We start from the raw sequence: 26,878 nt of genomic DNA, 5'->3' as shown, positions 1-26,878 counted from the left end.
TTGGGCTCAGGCCAGGGCCCTAGCAGCTGGTATGTTCAGAGGCACAACATCATGCGTATTTCTCCCACCACCACCCAAGACTGGAGGGCGCCCCCAGTATTGCAAGTACCTGCCCTCATCAACGTATGTCCAAAATGCTGGTAGTGTTAGTTTTGTAATGGCTGGAGGAATGGTGGGGACAAGAGTGAAGTTTTGGTCTCTACAGAGTGACCCACGTGTCCAGCTGAGATCTCTGTTCACTGCTCTTGTCTCTCACACACTTGTACTGGTGATGGAGGTAGAAGCTGGAGTCTACCAAACCCATGCTGGTTTGTTTTAAGTTTGTTAAAAAACGAAATATACGGGACAAATGCTAAACCAGATGGGACAGGGGGTGTACACTGGGCATGTCCTGGGTGAACTAGGATGATGTGGTCCCCCTAGTGAGGACCGATATGTATGTATATGTTTATCTGTCTCTTCTCATTAGAAGAAGCTCTGTGAGAGTAAGGGTTTGTTTGTTCATCCGCTGCTGAATCCGCAGAGCCTACATCAGTGCGGGCACCATCGTGGGTACTCCTTTGGTGTTAGTTGAATGAATGGATAAATGTAATTCATAGCCAGAATTGCATTTATCAAGCTTCCCAAATGAAGAAAGTCCCTTGTCTGTCTCGTACCTTACGTCTAAGCTGTTGACTTTGGGATGGAGACCCCCGTAGACTCTGTAAGTAGGCCTAGAGCCATTTACTCTGGAAATGCTGGGGTCCTGTGCACCTTGAGCCTGGACCAGAAGGGGAATGTGATCTTGGGGAAAGTCTGTACTCTTGGCGCCACAGACTCCTTACCTACGGGGAAGGGCACTGCTATGGGAGGGCCAGAGCAGAGCAGGCTCTCTAGAGTGTGGGCCCGTCTTGCCCAGGTGTGATGTTGGTATCATATAGGATTCATGTAATAATCAGCTTCTGTCTGGTGGCCCATGGTGCTAAGGTTTTGGTGATCTTTTCTATGGGAGCAGTAACAGTGGCATCTGGTATTATCATTTCTGCCTGGCACTGTGCAGTTGTGTCAGGCTGGCCTTGTGGAAGATCTCTGTGGCCAAGGATTGGTCGTGAAAGGTTTGGTGGGGTGAAATCCCCCAGGGAGACATTGCACATGCCAATGCCTGGGCTACCGCAGCAGCCGTCTTACTGGTCTACCTACTCTTGTCTCCCTCCCTTTCCACCTGTCCTGCACACTGCTACTTGGCAGTGCCTCTTAATTCCAAAGAGTTAAGTATATTTTGTTTTTCCTGCTTGATAAGGTAATGCATGCTCTTTGTAAAAAGTTTAAAGTATTATGTAAATATATAACATGGGAAAGTAGAAATCTTATGTAATTCTACCTTGGGAGAGAAACACTTTTGTCAGTTTGGTATATGTTCTATTATTTTTTTGCACATATGCCAACAGATACATGTTTTATATTTTTGGGTTTTTTTAAACATCTTTAATTTAAAAAATCACTGCTGTGCAGGTTACTTATTTTCACTGAGTAATGAATCATAATCAGTGTTCCGTGACAGTGCTTACTGATCTACCTCATTCTTTTTAATGGCTGGATCATATTCTGTATTATGGATTTGCTGTGTTTCATTGAGCTGATCATGGATCTTGGTGTCATTTGCAACAATACTACCATAAATACCTTTTCATATTTGCATTTGCATACTTGTGTAAGCATTTCTATGGGACATATACTGTATGCTGATTAATTTTTAGTAAATACTTCTTTAATTCTGTTACAGCCCAGTTTGGAAATTTTCAGTGGCTCTGATCACTTTTAGGGTAAAGTCTAGAGCAGTGCTGTCTAACAGAAATATAATGTGCAACACAAAGTAATCTAAAATCTTCTAGTATGCATGTTGTAAAAAGTAGAAACAGGTGAACATACTTTTAATAACACTTTATTTAACCAAATGTGTCCCACATATTATCGTTTCAATGTGTAGTCAGTATCAAAACATAGCTAAAATGATATTTTAGATATTTTACATGCCTTTTTTGTACTAAATCTTTGAAATCTGCTGTGTATTTTGTACGTAAAGCACATCTCAATTTTGATGATCCACATTTCAAGTTCTCGAAGAGTTGCATGTGGCCAGTGGCTACTGATGGGCTAGCACAGATCTAGACTCCTTAGCCTGGTACTTAAGGAGCTTTACACACAAGCCACTGTCAATCAAATAGAGCCAACCTGCATTTGTTCCTGATATTCCTGTTACCCACAAACCTCTTGTACTTCCTCTATATTTTTAGCGAATCCTGCCCATCACTTGGGCAATAAAGATAATTCTTTATTGTGGGAGGTGGTACCATCAGTCCCGTGCATTGTAGGAAGTTTACCAGCATTTCTGGCCTCTGCTCACTAGATGCAAGTGGCAGTTTCCCACCCGAAGCTGTGACAACCAAAAGTGCCTCCAGGTTGAGAGCCATACTTCAGGGTCAATTTCAAATCTCTGCTTATCCATGAAGGGTTTTTTTGGGCCAACTGGATGAGCCTACTCTAACCTACCCTTCCTCTGAACTTGACTTATCATCCAGCCAGTGTGGTATGTTTTAGGGAAAAAACATTTAGTGGTCAAGTTTGAGAAGTGCTGGATTAAAGAAAATTCCAGAGGTTTCTTAAATGTGGGCTTTCTCATAGAGTTTAATAAGCTGCTGTGCCTTCTGCATCTCCAAGAGAAGTTTTCCCATCTAGCATGGCCCGAACTTATTGATCATTGTCATAGACATTTATCCTTTTCTGCTCTTCAGCAACCAACTCACATCCTTAGTGTTGGGAGATCTCCTAGTATGTAGACTCGGTTGGGGCTACTACAGAGGAAGGAGGAGATCTTTCCTCTCCTCCCGGGCCCCGCAGTCACACATGGGTCAAGTACCGGGTGTGTTTATATGGACTTGGGGCCCCGAGTGAGTTAAAGATGGCAGTGGTGTTCAGCAGCAGCTGCTGGTGGCATCTTGGCCAGACTGTTGCTCTTAAACGCTGGCATTATTCTTCCAGCTTTTGGCTCTCTGTTATTATCTTTGGTTCCTGTCTGTTTTCTGAGCTTGTTCTTCTCTTCTCCATTATCTGAGTTCTTAATATCCTTCCTTTTTTGTTTCAGTCAACAAAGTCAGTTTTCATCATTTTTCAACTGAAAGATTCCTAACTGATGGAACCTGTGGAATCAGTTGGGAACCGCTGGTTGAAAGCATTGCTTTTTGCTCTCATGTGTGGGCTTACATTTTGTATTATTCACTTCCTTTCCTCCCCAAGCTTTTTCAGGAGAGGAACAACCTATTTACTGCCATTGCATTCCTCACACCGTTTAGCACAGCGCCTGTACTGAGGAAACGCTAAGTGGAGAGCTTGTAGGACTTGCACGTGGGCACTCCGTTCCACCGAGGAGTTATGTTTATCTAGCTACGTAACTGCAGCCACCAACTGCTGCTAAGCTTTTGAGGCTGATAACCAAGTGATGATGGGCATCCTGGGAACAAGAGGAGCTGAAATAGCCAACTGAGGACTGGACCAAACAGTATTTTAGGTGCCACAATAAACTATTGGGTTCTTCTTTCAGCGTCCAGAGTAACCTGCTGACAATAGCTAGTAAATGGAGGAGTATAATTGACAGAAATAGGCAGCTGATTACTAAAGAGCAGCAATAGTTGAGAAATGGCTGATGTCTCAAGGAGGGATGAAGCATAAAAAGAAAGTGAGGAAGCTTTAGAATCCTGATGTGACACTGCTGTGCAAAGCCAGGTGCAAGAATGCACACGCCTTGTCACATGAACCCGAACTATCTTCCGCTGTGATGATGTATTCTGAAAGAGTGGTATAACCCATGTAGCTGGGGATGCAAGACCGCCTGATGGAAGAGGAGTGTAAGCAGAGAACAGACAAGACTGGTGCAGAGGAAACCAATTGGCAGATCAAGTTGGCCTTCAGCTTGGTGCCAGCAGTCTAACTGAAGTATTTCAGAGGGTGTAGTAAACTCATCACTCACCTGGACTTGGGTTGGTAGCCTGAAGAGTGGTCTGGTTGGTGAATGTATGTGGGTTGGGACTTCGAGATTTAGGAGCAGAGTTGCTGTGGGGAGATATCATAGTAGCAAGGCTTTGTGGGCTGTGACAATAATATGCTGCTAGGTTGCTGGTGTTTTAGTTCCTGGACTGTCCACCTGTGTTCTAAGGACTGGGCTTACACAGAAGACTGTTAGAAGAGTTGGCTAATGTCCAGTGGGGACATGGATGCTCTGGAGGGCTCACCCAGGGTTTATTGCATGCTAGACCACACCTTGGGAAGAAGGCTCATTCCAGACCCCACCTGCTGGAAGGCATGAGGCTCCCAGCACAGTGTCTGTCTTGTATCTTTATGGCTTAGGACCTGGGCAAGGCTGAGTCTCCTTACTTATGTAAATTGAATATCTTCTTAGCTTGGCTGGATCTGGCATATATTGACCTTCAGGGCTCTTTTTTTTTTTAAACATTTTTTTTTCAATTATTAATTAATTTATTTATGGCTGTGTTGGGTCTTCGTTTCTGTGCTAGGGCTTTCTCCAGTTGTGGCAAGCGGGGTCCACTCTTCATCGCGGTGCGCGGGCCTCTCACCATCGCGGCCTCTCTTGTTGCGGAGCACAGGCTCCAGATGCGCAGGCTCAGCAGTTGTGGCTCACGGGCCCAGTTGCTCCGCGGCATGTGGGATCTTCCCAGACCAGGGCTCGAACCCGTGTCCCCTGCATTGGCAGGCAGACTCTCAACCACTGCGCCACCAGGGAAGCCCTCTTTTTTTTTTTTAAACAAAGCTAACCAAGGCTAAGGTTGAAAGACTAGACATGATGAAGTTGATATTTCACCAGTTTCAGTGTCTGAGGTAAAAAATAAATTTCCTGTGATGCAAGGGGTTTATTGAGCACCTATTTCTGTGCTAGGCACTTGTAACTGATTCCTGGGAAGTTGCAAATTAGAATTGAAAATAAACAACACAGAAATAATAGACATCTGGGTGCCTACAATAGGAAGGGGTACTCAGTAATAGACTCTGGGATTAAAAATGTACTGCACAAGAAAGGGGTGGGGTGGGAGGAATTGGGAGACTGGGATTGACACATATACATTATTGATACTATGTATAAAATAGACAACTTATGAGAACATACTGTATAGCACAGGGAACTCTACCTAATGCACTGTGGTAACCTAAACGGGAGGGAAGTCCAAAAGGGAGGGGATATCTGTATGTGTATGGCTGATTCATTTTGTTGTGCAGTGGAGGCTAACACAACCTTGTAAAGCAACCACACTCCAATAAAAATTAATTTAAAAAAAAGTACTGCACAAGTGCATATGAAGAAATGACTGGAGACAACACTAAGGCACAAATTTGGGTGGTACAATTAAATGTAGAAACCCAGAAAGAATGAGGTAAAAACATTGGAAGTTTAATTTTTCTTTTCCAAATTTAGGCAAGTCTCTAATGAATTATCACAATTGATTTTTCTCCATTGGGAACAAAGGTGAAATAAATACAACATAAACCTCCTTTCGTGGAGTTGTCATTGGTGTTACACGTTTTAGGAATATTGTACAGAAGTACAGGCATATCCATGAAGACAAATGGAAGTGATGGAAAGGCTACGAAGTAGATTTGCAGGGAAAATGATCTCTGTCCCCACTGAGACTTAAATAGGAAAAATAATAATAATAAAAAATTGTGAGAGGAGTATTTGAGAACAAATTTATAACGAAAGAAGGGCCTGAAAGCCACCAAAATGGCTTACTAAGAGGAACACTGGGATTTTCTTCACGGGAGAGTTTTCAGAAAGGAGTATCATCACCTTCCAATTGTGGCTTCACGTCTGTTCTCCCCAAAGGCCCGTGTACTTGAAACCCCTCCTGGCCCCATAAGAGAAGCTTCTATGATCCTGATGAGATTGTGTGCCTTAGAATCACTTCTCCTGGAAGAAAAGACGCTAAAGGGTACTCGAATAAAATATTAAAAATGGTGAAGGACATAACAAAGGCCAGTCAGTCCTTTCTTTTCCCCAGACCCCATAATAGGAGAACAAGGGTTATTTGATGAAATTAAGGAGTAGCAAATTAAGTGCTAATAAAATGGGATAGTCACTTATATAATTCATTACCGTGGGAGGTCACAGAGGCAAATTCTGTGGCTGGATTAACTATGGGCTGGATGATTTTACGACCACTAAAGATATTTTTAGCAGTGATACTGTGGGAGAGGTAATCCTATTACATTCTCCCAGAGATGGTTTGCAGGGACCTCTCTGTCAAGTGGTGTCTGAAACGTGTGAGAGCAGGCCTCGTGGATTCTAACCTTTGGTGAGGAGTTGTACTAAAAATTAGTTTTTAAGGGGAATGTCCTCAGGTATTCCATTCGTGTCTCAGTCCCAACTTCTCTTGTGGAGATCCAAAAGCCTTTAATCAGAAGCAGTTGGGGTACAGAGTTTCATTATACAAGATGAGGAATTCCTGGAGATCTTTTGTATAGCAATGTGACTATAGTTAACAGTGCTCTGTTGTGTACTTGAAATTTGCTGAGAGAGTGGATCTTAAATGTTCTCAGCATACATAAAAACAGAAAGAAAAAAGGATATAGTAAATGTGTGAAGCAATAGATAATGTTAATTAGCTTGACTGTGGTGATTATTTCACAGTGTGTACATTTATCAAGACATACACCTTAAATATATACTATTTTTATTTGTCAACTATACTTCAACCAAGCTGGGGGGAAAAAGTAAGCACTACAAAAAACAAAAATAAGAAGAAGCAATTTGGGAAGACATCGCCCAGATCATTTCTGGTCTTCGGGAACCCTTAGTTTATTTCTTGAATGCCATCCGTGTGTCAGGTACCTTGCTTGGAGCTTTAAAAATCTGTTGGGAATACGCACATCTGGACAAATCAGTGCCATTCAGAATGCACTAAAGATGGACTGTAAGTTTTGAAAGCATGGAAGCACAAAGAAGCAAAGGAATAGCTCAGCCTGTGTAGTTCAGGGAAGGTTCACAGAGAGGGCGGCAAATGAACTGCCAAGATAACGGAGGGCATTCTAGGCGGAGGGAGCAAACAGCACACACAGGTCCAGAGACAGAACACGGTGTGATGTGTCAGTGAACTCCCAGGAGTTTAGGAAGGCTGTGCCTCAGGGTTGGGGGGCGTGGAGAGGGAGAAAATGGCACGTGAGGGAGGATGGAGCCCGATGGTGAAGGGTCCTGGGGTGGCCTGAGACCTCCCTCCTGCAGCAGGGCCTGGGGGTGGGGAGGGGAGCTTCTAGGAGGTGTCATGTGACTGATTAAGGACCATCCCTCAAAGCCTTGCCCTACCGCCTAGGCTTCCCTCTTTTGGCCACTGTCAGCAGTGTCTTGGCGGTCAGCCTTGTATTTCACGCCACTCCTTACTTCAGTAATTTTGACTGTTGGAGGGGAAACAATCTTTACCAGAAACCTAATCACCATTATTAGTAGTTAAAAAAAAAAAGAAGCCTCTCCAGCCTTTGGGTAGAGAGGGGTTGTTACAGGTCTTAGGTAAATTGGGGTGAGTCTAGTGTGTCTGCCTGGTCTGACTCTCTTGGGCTCTACCTAGACCCAAATCAGTCTTTGGGTGGAGAAGAGGCAGATTTCATGTCCCTGACCGTAGACTCCCATTTCCTCTGTGAAGCTGGGTCAGCAGACAAGCTGGAAAACATACAATGTCTTCAAGGAACAGATGGATTGAAACATTAAAAGTCTGTTTTGTTACAAGATTTTGACTAACAAAATAACCAGAAAAAAAAGCGCTCAAACTTTGTTCCTTCTTCAGTGATATTTATTAATTTATTTTATTTTTAATTTTTTAAATCCTTTTTTTTTGGCCACACTGCCCAGCTTGTGGGATCTCAGTTCCTTGACCAGGGATTGAACCTGGGCCATGGCAGTGAAAGCTGGGAATCCTAACCACTAGGCCACCGGGGAACTCCCATTATTCAGTGATATAAGAATATCATTATTAATCACTCAGACTCTAATTTGGAATTTCTACACCGTTAATATTGATAAGAAGAATTGAATGAAAATGAGAGAGAATGTCTTTTGTAGAAACTGGTTTTCTTGGTGGTCTTATCTCTGAGGTGGATGCAAATACTTTATTACTATTATGACATATGTTGTTACGTAGTACAGTATGCATTCAGTAGTAGTTTTCTCCATCTCATTATAAAGAATTGTGTAATTGTGACATGTTTCCTAATGAATCACCTTCCCCACAAGTCTTTTTTTTCTTTTTTTAATAAATTATTTATTTATTTTTGGCTGCGTTGGGTCTTCGTTGCTGTGCGCGGGCTTTCTCTAGTTGCGGTGAGCGGGGGCTACTCTTCGCTGTGGTGCGCAGGCTTCTCATTGCGGTGGCTTCTCTTGTTGCGGAGCACGGGCTCTAGGCGCGCGGGCTTCAGTAGTTGTGACTCGTGGGGCTTCAGTAGTTGTGGCTCACAGGCTCTAGAGCGCAGGCTCGGTAGTTGTGGCGCACGGGCTTAGTTGCTCCGTGGCATGTGGGATCTTCCCGGACCAGGGCTCAAACCCGTGTCCCCTGCATTGGCAGGCGGATTCTTTTTTTATTTTTTTAAACATCTTTATTAGAGTATAATTGCTTTACAATGGTGTGTCAGTTTCTGCTTTATAACAAAGTGAATCAGTTATACATATACATATGTTCCCATATCTCTTCCCTCTTGCGTCTCCCTCCCACCCTCCCTATCCCAACCCTCTAGGTGGTCACAAAGCACCGAGCTGATCTTCCTGTGCTATGGCAGGCAGATTCTTAACCACTGCGCCGCCAGGGAAGCCCCAGTGCACTAATTTCTAATACACTTTGAAAAATTCTTCTTTGAGGAAAGAATGGGCTGTATCCTGTCAGCATCTAGTAGTTATTAATTTTATCAGCAAGGAGGTCGTGATCAAGGATTCCTTTAAGCCCCAATATTAATTCATCTATGTGTTTATTAACCATTCATTCTCCTGGACTGGACACTCACAAATAAGTCTCTGCTGGCAGAAGTGAGGCCCGTGGCAATGAGTAGCACATTTTCCTCCATTGTTAGACATATCTGTGTAATGAATCAGTACAGGTTCTCCTAGTTCCAAACGTACTTGATTTTACATGAAGTAGGCCTTTTCATGGCTGGGCTTCCTTCAACGAGGTTAGTTATTTGTAGTTCAGCAAAAAAGAAATATAAGGCTTACAAGAGCTTTGCTACTTAGTGATAAATCTATCCTTTCAAGGACCATGTAAAAGCAGGTGAATATGTTTAATAAAACTTTTAAAGTGTTCTTCTTTTGCCTTTAGACCTTAGCTGGATCTCCAAAATACAAGTGAATCAACCGGCAGTTCTGAGGCGTGCAGAACAAATCCAGGCCCGCAGACCCGTGAAAAAGGAGTGGCAAGTAAGGGCTCTTCTTGAGAATTCTCTCCCTGTAGTTTACAGCCCTGGTCTCTTCCCTCAAGGCCACGAGATTGAATTTTGCTCAAGATGCATCTAAACTTAAAAGATTGCAGCTGTCCATGACTTGTTTTAATAATTCATATATGATGATGATGGGTTGGAGAAAGATAACACATTTATCCAAACAAGTTAAAAATCTTATCACTCTTGAGTGGCAAAGCCACAAATGAATTTGAGGTATCTTTATTCATGAGTGAATTAAATGGCATATTTTCTCAACGTATTTATTCAGTTTCTTAGACATACCTTCTTTGGTTGGCTTCTATTTTAATTTTAAAACTGTAACACCTAAACCTGGTGTGTCCGCTGTTGAGGCCCTGAGGTATGAGTTGACCTTCTTTGACCATCATGTTTACCGTACTAATTAATTTCCCTAAATCATTTTTCAAAATTCAAAAAATGATGTTTCATAGAGTACTTGTGGTCAGCATATTCTTCAGTGTGTACCAACGAAAGACGTGGTATGCATCTCAGGACTAAAAGGAATTCAGAGTTTATTTCACAAGTGATTGAATCCTTTAGGATGACAGGTCACATTTTGCTCATCCTTAGAAATAATCTGATTGAAAAGATAAAAGGAATGCATCAGAATGAGTTGTGAAATATGAATATTGTTTAAAAATTATAATTGGATTAAACTGAAAAGAAACAAAAAACAAAGAAGATGGAGACTCTTTTTACAGTGTCTCATTCCAGACCCCAGGCTGGAGGTAAAATGTACGACAGAAACTCTTGTTCCCAAGTTCTCGCCTAGTGGGTGGCCCTCTGAGGCTCCTTGTGAATGAAATGGAAAAGTCACATGTGGGGAGACTTGATCTATTAGGGATTTCAATTTGTGTTATCTACGGGAGAAAAAGCATTTATAAGCTATTTTCTCCCCTTTTATTCTATGTAACATTCATCTTTTTGGTCACTCTTGAGCATATATCAGAACATATGCCTTAGAACAGCATAGACAAGAGATTTTAGCACCCTTATGTGCCTAATGGTTCTTTACTAACTAACTGGGTTGGAGATTAATTATTTCTTTAAACCTTGTTTTTAACTTTTCTTCAAACCAGGCTGCTTGGCTCCTGAAAGCTGTTACCTTTATAGATCTTACTACACTTTCAGGCGATGACACATCTTCCAACATTCAAAGGCTCTGTTATAAAGCCAAGTATCCAATCCGGGAAGATCTCTTAAAAGCCTTAAATATGCACGATAAAGGTAATGTGTACAGTCTGTCCGGTGTTTACCTTTTTTACAATAACAGTCACTAAATCTAAGAGGACTTAAGATTCAGCTGTTAAAATGATGGTAGCAATAAAATCCATGATAGAATTGTGTACATAGAGAAATAATTGAGATTCTTCTCTGAAAAACAGCAGAAGGAGAATCTGAGTCTCATTTTTAGGTCAGTTCTTTCCCATCATGGATTAGAGTTGCAAGTATTGAGTTTCTTTATTTTTCTTTCTAGTTCTTCAGTTTTGGAAGTTTTCTATCTAGTGACTCTCAAATACTGATTCTGATTCCCTCGCCACATATGAAAAAGCCAGTCTCATTACTTAATAATCACACCTCATACATAAAGTATTTTCTGTGAGTAAGTGAAATGCTTTTGAGAATAAAATACAAATGGGAAATATTGCAAGCTTGTATATTAGGTTAGATCTTTTGAAAAAAAGTTATACTCACTCTCTTCGTATACATGAAAGAAAAGACTTTCTAAAGTTGCCGTTAAGTTTAGAACCTTAACATTTTAGAAATGGAGGAGATTTTAAGAGTCGATGCCCTTGTTTCTAAATGAGGAAACTTGAGACCTGGAAGGCGAAATGGTATTTCCAGGACAATGTGTGTTGTTACTCAATGGGCAGGTTTTAGGAACCAGATCTAAACCATGAAGGGATCCTTCATGGTTCCCAGATGCCTGTCTATAATGGATGCAACAAGAGATGCTGCATTGGCCCAATGCAGGTATTTTATCCAAATAGTTTGTAGATAACTTATAGACCTAAACAAACCTACAGCTTTTGAAAAGTAGTATTTTTCTTTTGAGTTGACAATAAAACACCTACCATTTATAGCACTTAAAAGCAACAGCTTTATATGAGTCTTTTGCTATTGTTTTACAGTGGCTATTTGATTTTTCAATTTAATTTTTTCAATTTAAGATCTTATTCCTCAAAATGAGGGCTTCAGATCCAGATTTTATTATTTTCTGTAAAAGAGGGAATAGTATTCGTTAAATGTTGTTTTGCTAAACAGGTGTAACTTGTTTTATTGCACTTTGCAGATACAATGTGTTTTACAAATTGAAGGTTTGTGGCACCCCTGCATTGAGCAAGTTGATCAGCACTGTTTTTCCAACAGCATTTGCTCACTTCATGTCTCTGTCACATTTTGATAATTCTTGCAGTATTTCAGACTTTTTCATTATTGTTATATTTGTTATGGTGATCTGTGATCAGTGATCTTTGGTGTTACCATTGTAATTCTTTGGCATTTTTTAGCAATAAAATATTTTAAAATTAAGGTATGTACTTTTTATAGACATAATGCTATTGCACAGTTAATAGACTACAGTATAGTATAAATGTAACTTTTATATGCACTAGGAAACCAAAAAATTCCCGTGACTCACTTTATTGCAATATTTGCTTTATTGTGGTGGTCTGGAACTGAACCCGCACTATCTCCAAGGTCTGCCTGTACTACCCTGTAAGATTCACTTACATTTTTCTTCATCTGCTGTCCTGTTTGAATGCAGTAAAAACCTGGATTTTATTATCTGCGTGAAATAAAGCATTTTCATTGGATCAAGGCCACCAAGTTTACTATTTAGGAATTTTTTTTACAAATGGCACTCTTGTTAACCTCCAAGAACAATGTATCAAAAATATTTTATTCTAGTGCTTGCTTTGGCAGCACATGTACTAAAATTGGAACGATACAGAGAAGATTAACATGGCCCCTGTGCAAGGATGACACGCAAATTTGTGAAGCATTCCATATTTTTTTTAAAACAAAGAGTTAAACATAAAACATGACACCATAAAACTCCTAGAAGAGAGCATAGGCAAAATATTCTCTGACATAAATTGTACCAGTGTTTTCTTAGGGCAGTCTCCCAAGGCAATAGAAATAAAAACAAAAATAAACAAATGGTACCTAATCAAACTTGCAGGCTTTTGCATGGCAAAAGAAACCATAAAAACAACAACAACAACAAAAACAAAAAGACAACCTATGGAATGAGAGAAAATATTTGCAAATGATGCAACAGACAAGGGCTTAATCTCCAAGATATACAAACAGCTCATACAACTCAACAACAGAAAAACAAACAACCCCATTGAAAAATGGGCAGAAGACCTTAATAGACATTTCTCCAAAGAAGACATACAGATGGCCAGTAGGCACATGAAAAGATGCACAGCATCACTAATTATTAGAGAAACGCAAATCAGAACTACAGTGAGGTACCACCTCACACCAGTCAGAATGGCCTTCTTTAAAAAGTCTACACATAACAAATGCTAGAGAGAGTGTGGAGAAAAGGGAACGCTCCTAGACTGTTGGTGGGAATGTAAGTTGGTGCAGCCACTATGGAAAACAGTGTGGAGGTTCCTCAGAAAACTAAAAATAGAATTACCGTATGATCCAGCAATCCCACTCCTGGGCATATACCCAGACAAAACTATAATTCAAAAAGGTACATGCACCCCTATGTTCATAGCAGCACTATTCACAATAGCCAAAACATGGAAACAACCTAAATGTCCATCGACAGATGAATGGATAAAGAAGATGTGGTACATATATACAATGGAGCACTACTCAGCCATAAAAAAGAACAAAATAATGCCATTTGCAGCAACATGGATGCAACTAGAGATTATTATTCTAAGTTAGAAAGACAAATATTATGTGACATCACTTATATGTGGAATCTAAAATATTGCACAGATGAACCTATCTACAGAGCAGAAACAGACTCAGAGACCTAGAGAACAGACTTGTGGTTGCCAAGGGGGGGGGATGGGGGAGGGAAGGACTGGGAGTTTGGGGTTAGCAGATGCACACTATTATATATAAGATGGATAAACAACAAGGTCCTACTGTATAACACAGGGAACTATATTTAATATCCTCTGATAAACCATAATGGAAAAGAATATTAAAAAAAGAATGTCTATATGTGTATAACTGAGTCACTTTGCTGTGCAGCAGAGATGGGCACAACATTGTAAGTCAACTATACTTCAATTAAAAAATATAATAAAATTTAAAAAATATATATATTTTATTCTGTAACCGTGATGATGAGAAAATGATCCACGTTGTTAAGAGCCAGAAGGGAATGTGGAAAGTAAAAACCTTTTAATTTGTTGCAGCATCGTAGGGGAATTATTTTTTCTCTCATTTTGATTTCTGCCAATGTTGAAATATAAATAATAATTAAAAGCATATTGTGTGACTTGAACTTCACATAAACTAGGCTGTTATGATTTCTTTCTTCATAGGCATTACTACAGCTGCCGTTTGTGTTTATCCTGCCTGCGTATGTGATGCAGTAAAAGCACTAAAGGCTGCAGGCTGTGATATCCCAGTGGCATCAGGTAAAATTTGTGGCTTCTGTTGTCGTTTTATCAACATGTTTCCAGTTCTTCAACTCAGACACTTTGGGGTATTATCTCTATAGTTTTATACTATGATTTTAATTAGTTTTATATATTTAATTGGTTGTATTTATCTATTATTTTCATATTTATTAATTGCCTGTTGAGTAGCAGACATTATATATATTAATTCCTAAGAGTATAGAACTGTATCTCTGTCCTTAAAGGAAACTTAGCTGTTTAGGAGGAATAGTCAAGTTTAAAAAAAAATTGTAACACAGGACATGTAATATTATTTATATGTAAAATATAACGATAAAGATATGCAGAAGAAGGGCTTCCCTGGTGGCGCAGTGGTTGAGAATCTGCCTGCTAATGCAGGGGACACGGGTTCGAGCCCTGGTCTGGGAAGATCCCACATGCCGCGGAGCAGCTGGGCCCGTGAGCCACAGTTGCTGAGCCTGCGCGTCTGGAGCCTGTGCCCCGCGACGGGAGGGGCCGCGATAGAGAAAGGCCCGCGCACCGCGATGAAGAGCGGTCCCCGCACCGCGATGAAGAGTGGCCCCCGCTTGCCGCAACTGGAGAAAGCCCTCGCACGAACCGAAGACCCAACACAGCCAAAAATAAATAAATAAATAAATAAATAAATAAAAATCAACTAAAACTTTAAAAAAAAAAAAAAAAAAGATATGCAGAAGGTACAGTTGTAACTCTGAGTGGGTAGTGATTTATTCTGCAGAGGTTGATGACACTCACCGGGTAGGGGGATGCTTCATAGAGGAGATAGTAAGACCCCTGCATTGGGTCTTAAGGTTAAGGAAGAGTTTAGAGAGTTGATAAGCTTAGGAATGGCATTTTAGACAGAGGAACTAGCACATGTGAAGGTGCAGAAGCACAGTTCAGGGAACTGAAATGGGTTTGCAACTGTTGGATCCTAAGGTAGGACAAAGGCAGAGCTTGGGAGTTGAAGCTGGAGAGGTAGATTGGGGTCAGATCCCATGGGGAAACCATATCAGGCCGTGGCATCTGGGTTTTATTTTGGTGACGGGGAAGAAACCAAAAGATGTTAAGCAGAGACATACCATGATCCGCTTCATGACGTGGTTAAGTTAGGGGATGGTAGTGGACAAATTATAGAAGGGTGAAATGGAGTTAGTTAGACTAATCACAGGCCGCGTGGGAGATGATGAGAGCCACCCCCAAGCCTGAAAGATAAAGAAAAGAGAGTGTGTTCAAGAGTTTTTGACTTAAGATAGATGTAGGGACTTCCCTGGTGGTCCAGTGCGTAAGAATCCGCACTCCCAATGCAGGGGGCCCGGGTTCGATCCCTGGTTAGGGAACTAGATCCCACATGCTGCAACACAAAGCAGCAAAGATCCGGCGCAGCCAAATAAATAAATAATAAAAAGAAAAGAAGAGTTACTGACTTAAGATAGATGCAGTAGGAGGATGAGGCATGAGGGAGGGAAAAGTCTTACTAAAAGCTTCCCTGTATGTGTGTGTGTGTATTTACATATGGATAGATACATATAAAATTAGATTCTCCTTTTAAAAGGTATTAGAGGAATATCCTGGTGCTTTAAAGAAGGAAGCTAAGAAAATCACTAATTTATTTTATTAGGGATACATCAAAAGAAACAGACTATACAGTATTTATATACAACCCATTTGTGAAGATTCCCAGAGTATTTGGCAGCTAGCTACACCTTTATCAACCTTCATTTTTCATTAGCCCCAGTCAATTCAGCTTTTCCTTTATACAACAGGGAAACATGCTTTCCTCTAAGGCAGCAGACCCAAGGAATTTAATAACATCAAGGAAACATGAAAGGTTATCTTCAGACACAGGAATGGAATTAATGATTCGCATGTTAAAAATGTTAATACTTTTTCCAAAGTGTCATTGTGTTTTTATTTTCCTTTTATTTATGCGTGGCCCTGCTCTTCCCAGTTCACCCCTGCCCCAGTTTTGTGGACGAATTAGGTGCTTTTCCATCGTGCAACATCTCCCCTTTATTCTCATCTGCTTGGCTGTTCATTTTAAAATAGGCAGTGGGAGAAACCTATATTACAGTTTGGTTACAACAGCTATAAATGTGAATGAGTAAATCATGACAGTGATAGCCAACTTGGTCATGAGTAGGATCCAGAATTAACTAGTGTCCATCAAGACAGGGCTGTAGCTACTATCTTATGACTTTCACTTTGACGATGACATATCTTCTTAATTGCTATTTACTTAAAACACCCCCGTGAGCATCTCTGTAGCAACTTAATTTCAGGTCTTCCAAAGGATATAATGCTAATATTTATCCTAACGTCAGTACTATATAAAATTGCATTCAGTTTCTTTACACTTCACTTTGCAAGGTAGGCATGAAGTTCTAAAGTGTCATTCATGCTTTGGTCTAAACGCTCATTTTTTTGGTCTGAAATTCTTTGTTGAGATACTGACCAATTGAAATTTGTCTCCCTCCCTCCCTCTCCCCCTCCCTCCCTCCCTCCCTCCCTACCTTCCTTCCTTTCTTTTTTTTTCCCCTTCTTTCTCTACTAGTGGCCACTGGCTTTCCAGCTGGGCAGACTCATTTAAAAACACGATTAGAAGAGATCAGATTGGCTGTGGAAGATGGAGCTTCAGAAATTGATGTGGTAATTAACAGGACCTTGGTGCTGACAGGCCAATGGGAAGGTAAGTGCACACACATCCTTACCCAAGAGGGAGACTTAGTTCTTCCCTGGTCAGTCAGATGGCAAGGATCTGATAAGAGGCAGCATGGTTTGGAAGTCACTGTTCTAGATTACAAGTCACTAGATCAGAGGGTGAATTGAGGAGAAAACTCGACCAAGATTGCTCATCCTGCCCACCTGCATGAACTTTTTAGATCCCTTTAGGTGATTAGTTATTTCCATGCAGTGGATTATTAACTTTTATTCTATTCTCTACTGTTTTGTTACTCAATACAAAAATCACTCCAGGCAAGTCTTTTATGCAGAGTTTATTTTAATATGATGGAGGAAACTTCCCTTTTTTATGTTAATCTTTGTGGATTTTGAGGATGTGGGATTATTAATTAGTCTGCTAAGTCTGTTTTCACTCCTGTTCTTGAACGTAGCTCCTCTGGGTATTATTACATATTCACCTTCGAGATTTCTGATTTACTATCATGTCAATTACAATAGGACATTTCCCATTCCAGTAACAAGCTATTATTTTTTTGAAGGAATTGATTTTAGCTCTGCCTTAAATGTATTTTGTATCCTTAGAGTTGTTGATAGCTAAAATAAGTACAATTCTGTATTTCAGAAAAATCATTGTAACAAGTAGTTTAACTAAAAATTTTTAACAGTCATAGGATAAAGCCAGAATAATGTGTTGTCTCTTTAGATATGTGAATATCAAATAATTGGCGTATTTTATTCTAATTACAAAGGTTATACCTTCTCACTGTTAAAAACAAAAGTTCTAACCAGTAATAAAGTGGATGTTCTACATAATCTCATCCCCTACAAATAACCCTTGATAACACTGCAGTGCACAACTTTCCAAACTTTTTTCTCTTCGTATACACACATGCAACTCCCATCCTTCTGTTAAGTTTAAAATCAAAATTTTTAGAAAGTGAAAAAATTAAAATTAAAAATAGGATTATATTTAATGTATTTTTTCTTAACCTACCTATTGGTCTTGCCAATATCTCATAGATATCTATGACTCTATCCATCAATCCATCTATCTCATCTTCTGTAAATTATAATTCCATTGTTTATCCATTAAGAATTGCTTTTAGTTATAGAGCAACAAAGATTGAGTCAGTGGTTTAAATGCTCAAGGATTTACTTTCTCACATAAAGTTGGGAAGTAGGTATTTCAGGGGTATTGTGAAATACAAAGTTCTTGGAGACCTGGACTACTTTTATCTTCCACTTCCAAAGAGTGTGGCTTCTGTCCTCATATTCAAGGACACTCCATTGTCTGTGATGGCTTTTGAAGCTCCAGCTTTTACATTCATCTCCCAGACAACACGAAATAGGGGCTTGTCCTGTCCCCAAATCTCACACACCATCTTTGCTTACACCTCATTGGCTCTAAGTGAGTTCCATGGCCAGGCTTGGCTGCAAGTGAAGCTGGAAAAGGTAGTCTTTTGGCTTAGAATATTAGCTACATTCCCATACATTCTTTTTTTTTAAAATTTATTTATTTTTGGCTGCTCTGGGTCTTTGTTGGTGCACGCGGGCTTTCTCTAGTTGCTGCGAGCAGGGGCTACTCTTCGTTGTGGTGCGCGAGCTTCTCACTGTGATGGCTTCTCGTTGCAGAGCACGGGCTCTAGGTGAGCGGGTTTCAGTAGTTGTGGCACGTGGGCTCAGTAATTGTGGCTCGTGGGCTCTAGAGTGCAGGCTCACTAGTTGTGGCGCACGGGCTTAGTTGCTCCACAGCATGTGGGATCTTCCCGGACCAGGGCTCGAACCCGTGTCCCCTGCATTGGCAGGCGGATTCTCGACTACTGTGCCACCAGGGAAGTCCCCCCATACGTTCTTAATATGTTAGATGGTGCACATTTCTGTGCCTTAATAGAAAGGAGTTGGCAGGGAAAGAGAGTGGGCTGCGTGAGCCAAACAGGATGTGATCATAAAAAGCCTCACAGCAAAGGTTGAGGCAAAACAACAATAACAACAATGTTTAAATAAAAAGATTTATGAAGTCAAAAGGCACAGCCGTCTGGACCGTGAGCTATGAGGCAGGTCATCTCAGAGATTCCAGTAGCCCCTGGGAGCCTCCCTGTATTCCAGGAGAATCCAGTCACTAGTACAGCAATTCTGAAGGATCTAGGAACAAAAATGTCAGGCCATTCCCATTGCCTGATACTCCCATCTGTACTTACCAACATTTTTTAAGCCTTGCCAGGTTAAATTCTTGACAGTTCATAAATATCTTTTTGTGCTTTTGATTTTTGATCCTTTTCTTATAGTTCATGTGTGCTTTGGGCAGTTGCAATCATTCTTAAATGGCTTATTTTAAGTAGATGTCCCTTGTCCCTGTATATTAATTCTGCTTGTCTGTTCCTTGTCATAGATTTCAGTTAAGATTTAAGGCCTAGAGTAAGAAAAAAATGAGTAAGCATAATAACTTAAAACAAATCTAGAAATAAACTCTATGTCATTTAGTTGGATAAAAAACTGTATGTCTTTTATCTTTTATTAAGTAGTTACAGACATAGAAGTATAGTTTATATTTTACCTTGTGCTCTTGTCTCTAGAATACTACTAATTGGAAAATAAAATACAATAGAAGATGAGATTTGATGTAATTGCCTTTCCCTTAATGAACTAGGAATGGTTGTTTTTAAGAACTGATAATTTCCCAATAACAGACATTCATGCAAAATATAACACATCTTTGTCCCAGACCATACTTTTCTATTAACTCTTTTTATGGTGTTAATAACCTCTTGACCCAAAACAAATTGAAAAGGAACATTTAATACTAGAAATTTAATTCTAACTAGAAACCTGCAAATGTCTTAGGCCTTTTTTCACTGCAGTGTTTTATCTTAATTTCAGTTCTCAATTTGATTACGTATTGTATTTTTCGGTGTTGTGTTTCAATATTAGCTGTTTACTAAAATATGAGCCTAACATTGATTTCTTGGAATTTGCTGATGGAAGTGCCTGTGAGGCTGTTACACCTTCTAATCCAGGATCCTCTTCTCTGTGCACTGAGGTGTGTAGGACACTGGTTAAAGCACAAAAGAAAGAATCTTGTTTTCTAAACCTGGCCATTCAGAGTGTATCTTCACCATTTCTCATGGTCACAAGGGTCCACAGCTTAGGGTATGAACTCAAAGGGGAGACTGGAGAGGGCTCGTATTCCTCTTCTTGGATTCTCCTTGATGACCATTTAACATCTACTCCCTCAAACTTCTAACTTTTCCACCCACCTTGAGGCTCCTTAAGTACTGGCAGACAACCTACCTGCTGCTTCTCGGGAGAAATAGAATCTGTTACGCAGGGACTTCTCACTGTCCTTGCATCAGATCTACTTCCCTCGCTCCTCCTCTTCTCCTTCCTCCTGAGTCCAGTCCCTGGGCCGTGCTGTGGTCCCCACCTCCTCCCATAGTTTCACAACCTTGGTCCTTTTATGGGCCATTCTTTTCTCCTGTAGCCTCCACCTCTCTCTGGAGCTCATCCCATCAGCATCCAAGCATACATCCAAACATTCTGTTTTTTTAAAAAATAAATTTATTTACTTATTTTTGGCTGCGTTGGGTCTTCGTTGCTGCGTGAGGGCTTCCTCTAGTTGCGGCGAGCGGGGGCTACTCTTCGTTGCGGTGCGCAGGCTTCTCATTGCGGTGGCTTCTCTTGTGGAGCACGGGCTCTAGGCGCGCGGGCTTCAGTAGTTGTGGCACGCGGGCTCAGTAGTTGTGGCTCGCGGGCTCTAGAGCGCAGGCTCAGTAGTTGTGGCGCACGGGCTTAGTTACTCCACAGCACGTGGGATCTTCCCGGTCCCTGCACTGGCAGGTGGATTCTTAACCACTGCGCCACCAGGGAAGTCCCCATCCAAACATTCTTATCCAGTAAAAGAAAAAAAAAGCCTACATGTCACCATTCCTCCTCATCCCCACCTGAGTCTCCCTTTCCATTCTCCCCTTTGTGGCTGAAATTCTTAAAAGAGCCGTATGTACTTGTTTCTCTTGAATCTGTTCTTTCCAAGATAACAATGCCCTGTTATTTTGCTATGCCCGGGAGATACTCTTCAGTCGTTTAGCTTTGTCGTGCAGCAGCAGTTGACACAATGGACCGTTTCCTCCTGGAAACACTCTCTTGTCACGGCTTTGGTGACCCTACTTTCTTCAGGTTTTCCTCCGTGTTTCTGATTACTCCTGCGTCTTGTTTGCAAGCTCCTCTGCCTCCTCTGTCATCACTAAAGTGTCGGGTCCTCAAGTTCTGTCCCAGCAAACTCTCAGACTTCTCAGACTCTGCACAGTCTCCCTTGGAAACCTCCTATCCTCACTGATTTCGGCTGTTCCCTGTGCTGAGGACCAAACCTCCAGAGCACGGAACCCGCATCTGTCTGACTCTGGAATCCGCGTTCCATTTCCCCACTAAAATGATTCCCCATGAAACGATGCTTTTCATCGATTAGTTTCACATAAGCAGACATTCAAATTCAGTGAATCTTGACCAAAGCAGAGAATCTAGCCATTTTAGAAAGAAATTCATTAAAAAATATTTACATTTCCCCGACTTTATTTACACTTTCTATTAAATACAGTTTTTTCCAGATCATTCAGAACTATTGTATCAGTGATTATAGGCACCTCATTTTATTTCACTTCTCTCTGTTGCATGCCACAGATTTTTGCAAATTGAAGGTTCGGGGTAACCTCGTGTCAAGTAAGTCTGTAGGCACCGCTTTTCCAACAGCATTTGTTCACTTCATGTCTCTGTGTCGCATTTTGGAAATTCTCAATATTTCAAACTTTTCCATAATTATTGTTATATTTATTATGGTGATCTGTGATCAGTGATCTTTGATGTTACCATGACAAAAAGATTATGACTTGCTGAAGGCTCAGATGATGGTTAGCATTTCTTAGCAATAAAATATTTTTTAATTAAGGTATGTACATTGCTTTTTTAGACATAATGCTATTGCACATTTAATACATTAAAGTATAGTGTAAGCATAACTTTTATATGCACTGGGAAACTGAAAAATTCATGTGACTCGCTTTATTCTGATGTTTGGTTTATTGTGGTGGTTTGGAACTGAACCCGCAGTATCTCTGAGGTTTGCCTGTATATTATCCTGGAATCTAGTGATGTTCTTAGGGGCTACTGAAGTGTCCAAGGTGACTTGCCCCATAGCTAATGGTCCAGACTGCTGTGCTGTTTTTGGATTTTGTATATCTTTTTATTTAAACATCTTTGTTATTGTTGTCGTGCCTGGTCCTTTGCTGTTAGGCTTTTTACTGTCAGCTCGTTATACTGTCCTTCCCTCACTCCTTTCCATCTGGGTACAGAAATGTGCACCATCTAACTTACTGCTCCGACAGTGGTTTTAACTGGAGAGGGTGTGGAATGTATTGCTGGTTCTCAGAATTATCTGACAGACACTTTCCGATTACTTGCCCCAGCTCCCTTCCTCACAGAATCTAGCGCATTCCCCTGAGTATGTGTGATATCAGAATTGGGGGTTGGATGTAAGGGAGGAGTAGGAGTCTACATTGAAAATCACTCCAGGTGACTTTAATTCCACCCCTTCTTCCCCTGCCATCCCATAGTCCTAAGGAGAAGCACTAACTTGGAGCATCTTTTTTTTGTTTGTTTGTTTTTAATATACTTCTAGTTCTTTTTTTGGCCCTGCCATGTGGCATGCTGGATCTTAGTTCCCCGACCAGGGATTGAACCTGTGCCCCCTGCACTGGAAGTGTGGAATCTTAACCACTGGACTGCCAGGGAAGTCCCCCAAAACTTCTAGTTCTTGATTCTACATAGTTTAGGTGCCGCATAATCGAAGCATTGCTGGATTTACATATTGATTAATTAGTCCAAATCGTATCTCCCACGTGTTGCCATTTATTTAACCTGCTCTGCAGTTAGCCGTGAACAGCAGGCTTAAGGAACAGTGTTACTCTGGTGCGTTCAGCCAGAAGGACATCTACTTCTGTGCTCTTGGGGGGATAGTTCTCCTCTCCCTGGGAAGACTGTGCTCTGAGATGAAGAGAGCAGCTCTCCTGTGCTCTACCGGGAGAGAGGGGGAGTACCTAGCCCACCAGATGGGTCAACTGTCATTGGAGGCACAGACCAAGAACATACCCAGAAGGGATACATTGTGGAGGAAGAAGAGGGGGTCACTCTAGGAGACCTGAAATAGTTGGTCTGTGCAGGGTCTTTGCATTAGACAGAACTTGGTTGGAATCCTGGTGCTATCGTCAGTAGCTGTTTGCTCTTAGGCAAGTTACTTAACTTCTCTGTACCTTCTGTTCCTTCTCTGTAAAATAGGAATAGCGGTATCTACTTCATGGGGTCATAATAGGGATTAAATTAGATAACGTACGTAAATTGGTTATCCTGTTGCTTGGCCCAGATGAATCCCTCCTTGCCAACTGCGGTTTCCTCTCTTTCCCCCTCTTCCTCCTGATGAGGATAGTATGTTGTCAAGGGAAGTATCGACACAGCACATGCATTGCGTTAATGAAGAGGAACTCACACGGGTTTTAGTATTTATAATTTTGCTAATTTACACTGAGTCCTTGGGCAAATACTTCACTTCTCTCTGCCTCCATTTAAATAAGCTACCAGTGAGGGGATAAGACATAAGGACTTCTGCAGTCTTTCAGAGCTACAACGGCCTGTGATTTTATATTTCGTGTTTTCATTGTCTGTGTGTATTATTCCAATGATAAGGACTTGTAACACGGTATTTTTTAATGATGATATTGAAGTTGACACCTCAGTTGCGTTCCATAAACAGTTCTTTGAAGAAAGAATTCACCAGAAGAGGTTCATCATCTTATAAACCTTTATTGAGCAGGTTTTGAAAATTAAATGCATTCCATGTTCTGTAAATATACAGAGGTGTTCGTTTTTTACTTTTTTATGACCTTTCTCTCTCTGCTGCATGTATTTACCTAATACATTACCAGTGACATGGAAATGCTATCAGATTCAAGAATCTTCCAGGACCTTGAGCTTATTAAGAACTAGAACTGGCTTTACTAGTTTTTGGAAACCCATTCCACACTGGAGCACCAGCACACATGACTCCAAAGATGGCTACTTCTGTGACATTTTTCCAGCATTGTGTGTTCAGAATCACAACTGGAAATATTGTTTGTCTTCTGTATCGAGAGCCTCACGTACTTTTTTTACCCCGTTCAATTCTTCAGCTTTGACTTGCTTTCCCAAATTTGGTTTGTGGAGTACATGCCTCATGACTCTCAAGAGCTTTAGGGTGAGAGAATGAAATATTCCAGCCGAAGCCACAGTATCTATCATTGTGTTGCATGCAAGTAGATCTTGAAAATCTTGACTCTGGGCAACAATTTATTTTTCTTATTCGCTTATTTTTACAAAAGAAGGGTGGTAGAAAGAACATCTCTTAAAAGAAGTTAGGATTTTTCTTTGTTTTGGAGAGCTGTTAATCATAGTATCTTATGAGAAAAGCAATCTCTAAATGTATAGACACTTTTTGGGGAGGAATCACATAACTCATAATCTGTGCTTTCCGTTTTGAGGGTTGTTTATAAAAGAAAAAATCTGGAGATACTTACGGCAGCTGTATGCTTTTATTTTATTATTATTATTTTTAATGCTAGGATTCTTCAAAACTTCAAATACCATTGACAAAAATGTGTGTGTTTTATCTCTTGCAGGTTATTTTACTACCTCGTGTTTTAACTCATCTCTGTTTTAGTCTTACAAGATTAATTAGTTGCCTTAGTGGATGAAAACTGTTCTTGAACATTTTGTGGCTTTTTTAGATGAAAAGGTTGCTGTATAATTTTATATTAAGTGTTTGACTGTACATATAATTATCTTAAGAGTTATTTTCAGGCCACTCATGTGCAGTGTTGAACATCTTTCCGGTACTCAAAAAATAATTGCTTAGATATGTTCGTTAACAATTATTTTTTAAGTGACTTTGAATAGCATGAAATATAAAGGGAAATCTACTTCATGGCTTGTAGATAGGAGATACTGTCTTTAAGCACTTGGATTCTTACTCAGTTCATAATTCCTATACATGAAAGCTTCACTAACATAGTTTTCTATGTCTACAGCAGTGCTTTTTCCAGAAAACTTAACAAGTTGCCAGCAGCCACAAAATTAGGAACCTGTTTTTCCTTTTAGGTGGGAGCCGGAAAGAAAGAGGATAATTTTAGGTAGAGAAAAGTAGAATGCTTTAGATGAGAGTTCCTGCTAACGCGGGGAAGCAGAAGGTGGAGCCAGTGGTCACCCTGTTTCGGATGCTGTTTGAAACTGATGCAGTGTGAGCCCCTCCACCCCTTGGAGCAGCATCCTCATGCACACAGGCCTTTCCCAGAGTGGCTGAGTTCTCTGAGTCCTACCAGGGACCACTCCACCAGCACAGCGCCGCCTGTTGTTCCCACTGGCAGTGACAAGCTGAAGGTCAGGCTATGACCTCCGTTCCTCTTCCTCAGTGTAGCACCAGTAGGAGGGATGAGACGGGACAGACAGGAGACCACACCTCTGCTGGTTGTGCTGTTGTATTGATTAAGCATCTACAATGTAATCCATCCTGGGTTTCTCGTATACCCACTCTCACTACTCCTGAAAACCTCGTTATAAGTCAAAACATTTATTATCAAAAAAAACAAAAAAACAAAAAAAAACATTTATTATCGGGTTTTTTTTTTTTTTTCAAACATCTTTATTGAAGTATAATTGCCTTACAATAGTGTGTTAGCATCTGCTTTATAACAAAGTGAATCTGTTATACATATACAATATGTTCCCATTTCTCTTCCCTCTTGCATCTCCCTCCCTCCCACCCTCCCCATCCCACCCCTCTAGGTGGTCACAAAGCACCGAGCTGATCTCCCTGTGCTATGCGGCTGCTTCCCACTAGCTATCTATTTTACATTTGGTAGTGTATATATGTCCATGACACTCTCTTACCCTGTCACATCTCACCCCACCCCCTCCCCATATCCTCAAGTCCATTCTCTAGTAGGTCTGTGTCTTTATTCCTGTCTTGCCACTAGGTTCTTCATGGCCTTTTTTTTTTTTTTTTTTTTCCCTTAGATTCCATATATATGTGTTAGCATACTGTATTTGTTTTTCTCTTTCTGACTTACTTCACTCTGTATGACAGACTCTAACTCCATCCACCTCATTACAAATACCTCCATTTCATTTCTTTTTATGGCTGAGTAATATTCCATTGTATATATGTGCCACATCTTCTTCATCCATTCATCTGTCGATGGACATTTAGGTTGCTTCCATGTCCTGGCTATTGTAAATAGAGGTGCAATGAACATTTTGGTACATGACTCTTTTTGACCTATGGTTTTCTCAGGGTATATGCCCAGTAGTGGGATTGCTGGGTCGTATGGTAGTTCTATTTGTAGTTTTTTAAGGAACCTCCATACTGTTCTCCATAGTGGCTGTATCAATTTACATTCCCACCAACAGTGCAAGAGTGTTCCCTTTCCTCCACACCCTCTCCAGCATTTATTGTTTCTAGATTTTTTGATGATGGCCATTCTGACCGGTGTGAGATGATATCTCATTGTAGTTTTGATTTGCATTTCTCTAATGATTAATGATGTTGAGCATTCTTTCATGTGTCTGTAGGCCATCTGTATATCTTCTTTGGAGAAATGTCTATTTAAATCTTCTGCCCATTTTTGGATTGGGTTGTTCGTTTTTTTGTTATTGAGCTGCATGAGCTGCTTGTAAATCTTGGAGATTAATCCTTTGTCAGTTGCTTCATTTGCAAATATTTTCTCCCATTCTGAGGGTTGTCTTTTGGTCTTGTTTATGGTTTCCTTTGCTGTGCAAAAGCTTTTCAGTTTCATTAGGTCCCATTTGTTTATTTGTGTACTTATTTCCATTTCTCTGGGAGCTGGGTCAAAAAGAATCTTGCTGTGATGTATGTCATAGAGTGTTCTGCCTATGTTTTCCTCTAAGAGTTTGATAGTGTCTGCCCTTACACTTAGGTCTTTAATCCATTTTGAGTTTATTTTTGTGCATGGTGTCAGGGAGTGTTCTAATTTCATACTTTTACATGTTCCTGTCCAATTTTCCCAGCA

The 26,878-nt window shown here is 40.6% G+C and overlaps 1 protein-coding gene and 1 non-coding gene across 3 annotated transcripts in view; both read left to right on the top strand.

The window, feature by feature from the left end:
* Positions 1-26,878, top strand: part of DERA (deoxyribose-phosphate aldolase) — a 117,835-nt gene that overhangs the window by 32,090 nt on the left and 58,867 nt on the right. For both annotated transcript variants that reach the window (XM_057556174.1, XM_057556173.1), the window contains exons 2-5: positions 9,339-9,436; positions 10,557-10,704; positions 14,001-14,096; positions 16,651-16,785. In XM_057556174.1, the coding sequence (XP_057412157.1) occupies positions 9,339-9,436; positions 10,557-10,704; positions 14,001-14,096; positions 16,651-16,785 (477 nt within the window). The remainder of the gene's footprint in view (positions 1-9,338; positions 9,437-10,556; positions 10,705-14,000; positions 14,097-16,650; positions 16,786-26,878) is intronic.
* Positions 12,387-12,493, top strand: LOC114235608 (U6 spliceosomal RNA). The gene has a single exon (XR_003621742.1). It is a non-coding gene; the product is annotated as a U6 spliceosomal RNA (small nuclear RNA).

Source organism: Balaenoptera acutorostrata, chromosome 11 (assembly GCF_949987535.1).
Source record: "Balaenoptera acutorostrata chromosome 11, mBalAcu1.1, whole genome shotgun sequence".
NCBI classification, from domain to species: Eukaryota; Metazoa; Chordata; class Mammalia; order Artiodactyla; family Balaenopteridae; genus Balaenoptera; species Balaenoptera acutorostrata.
Note: the sequence above shows the minus strand (reverse complement) of the source record. Positions and strands in the feature narration are given on the sequence as shown.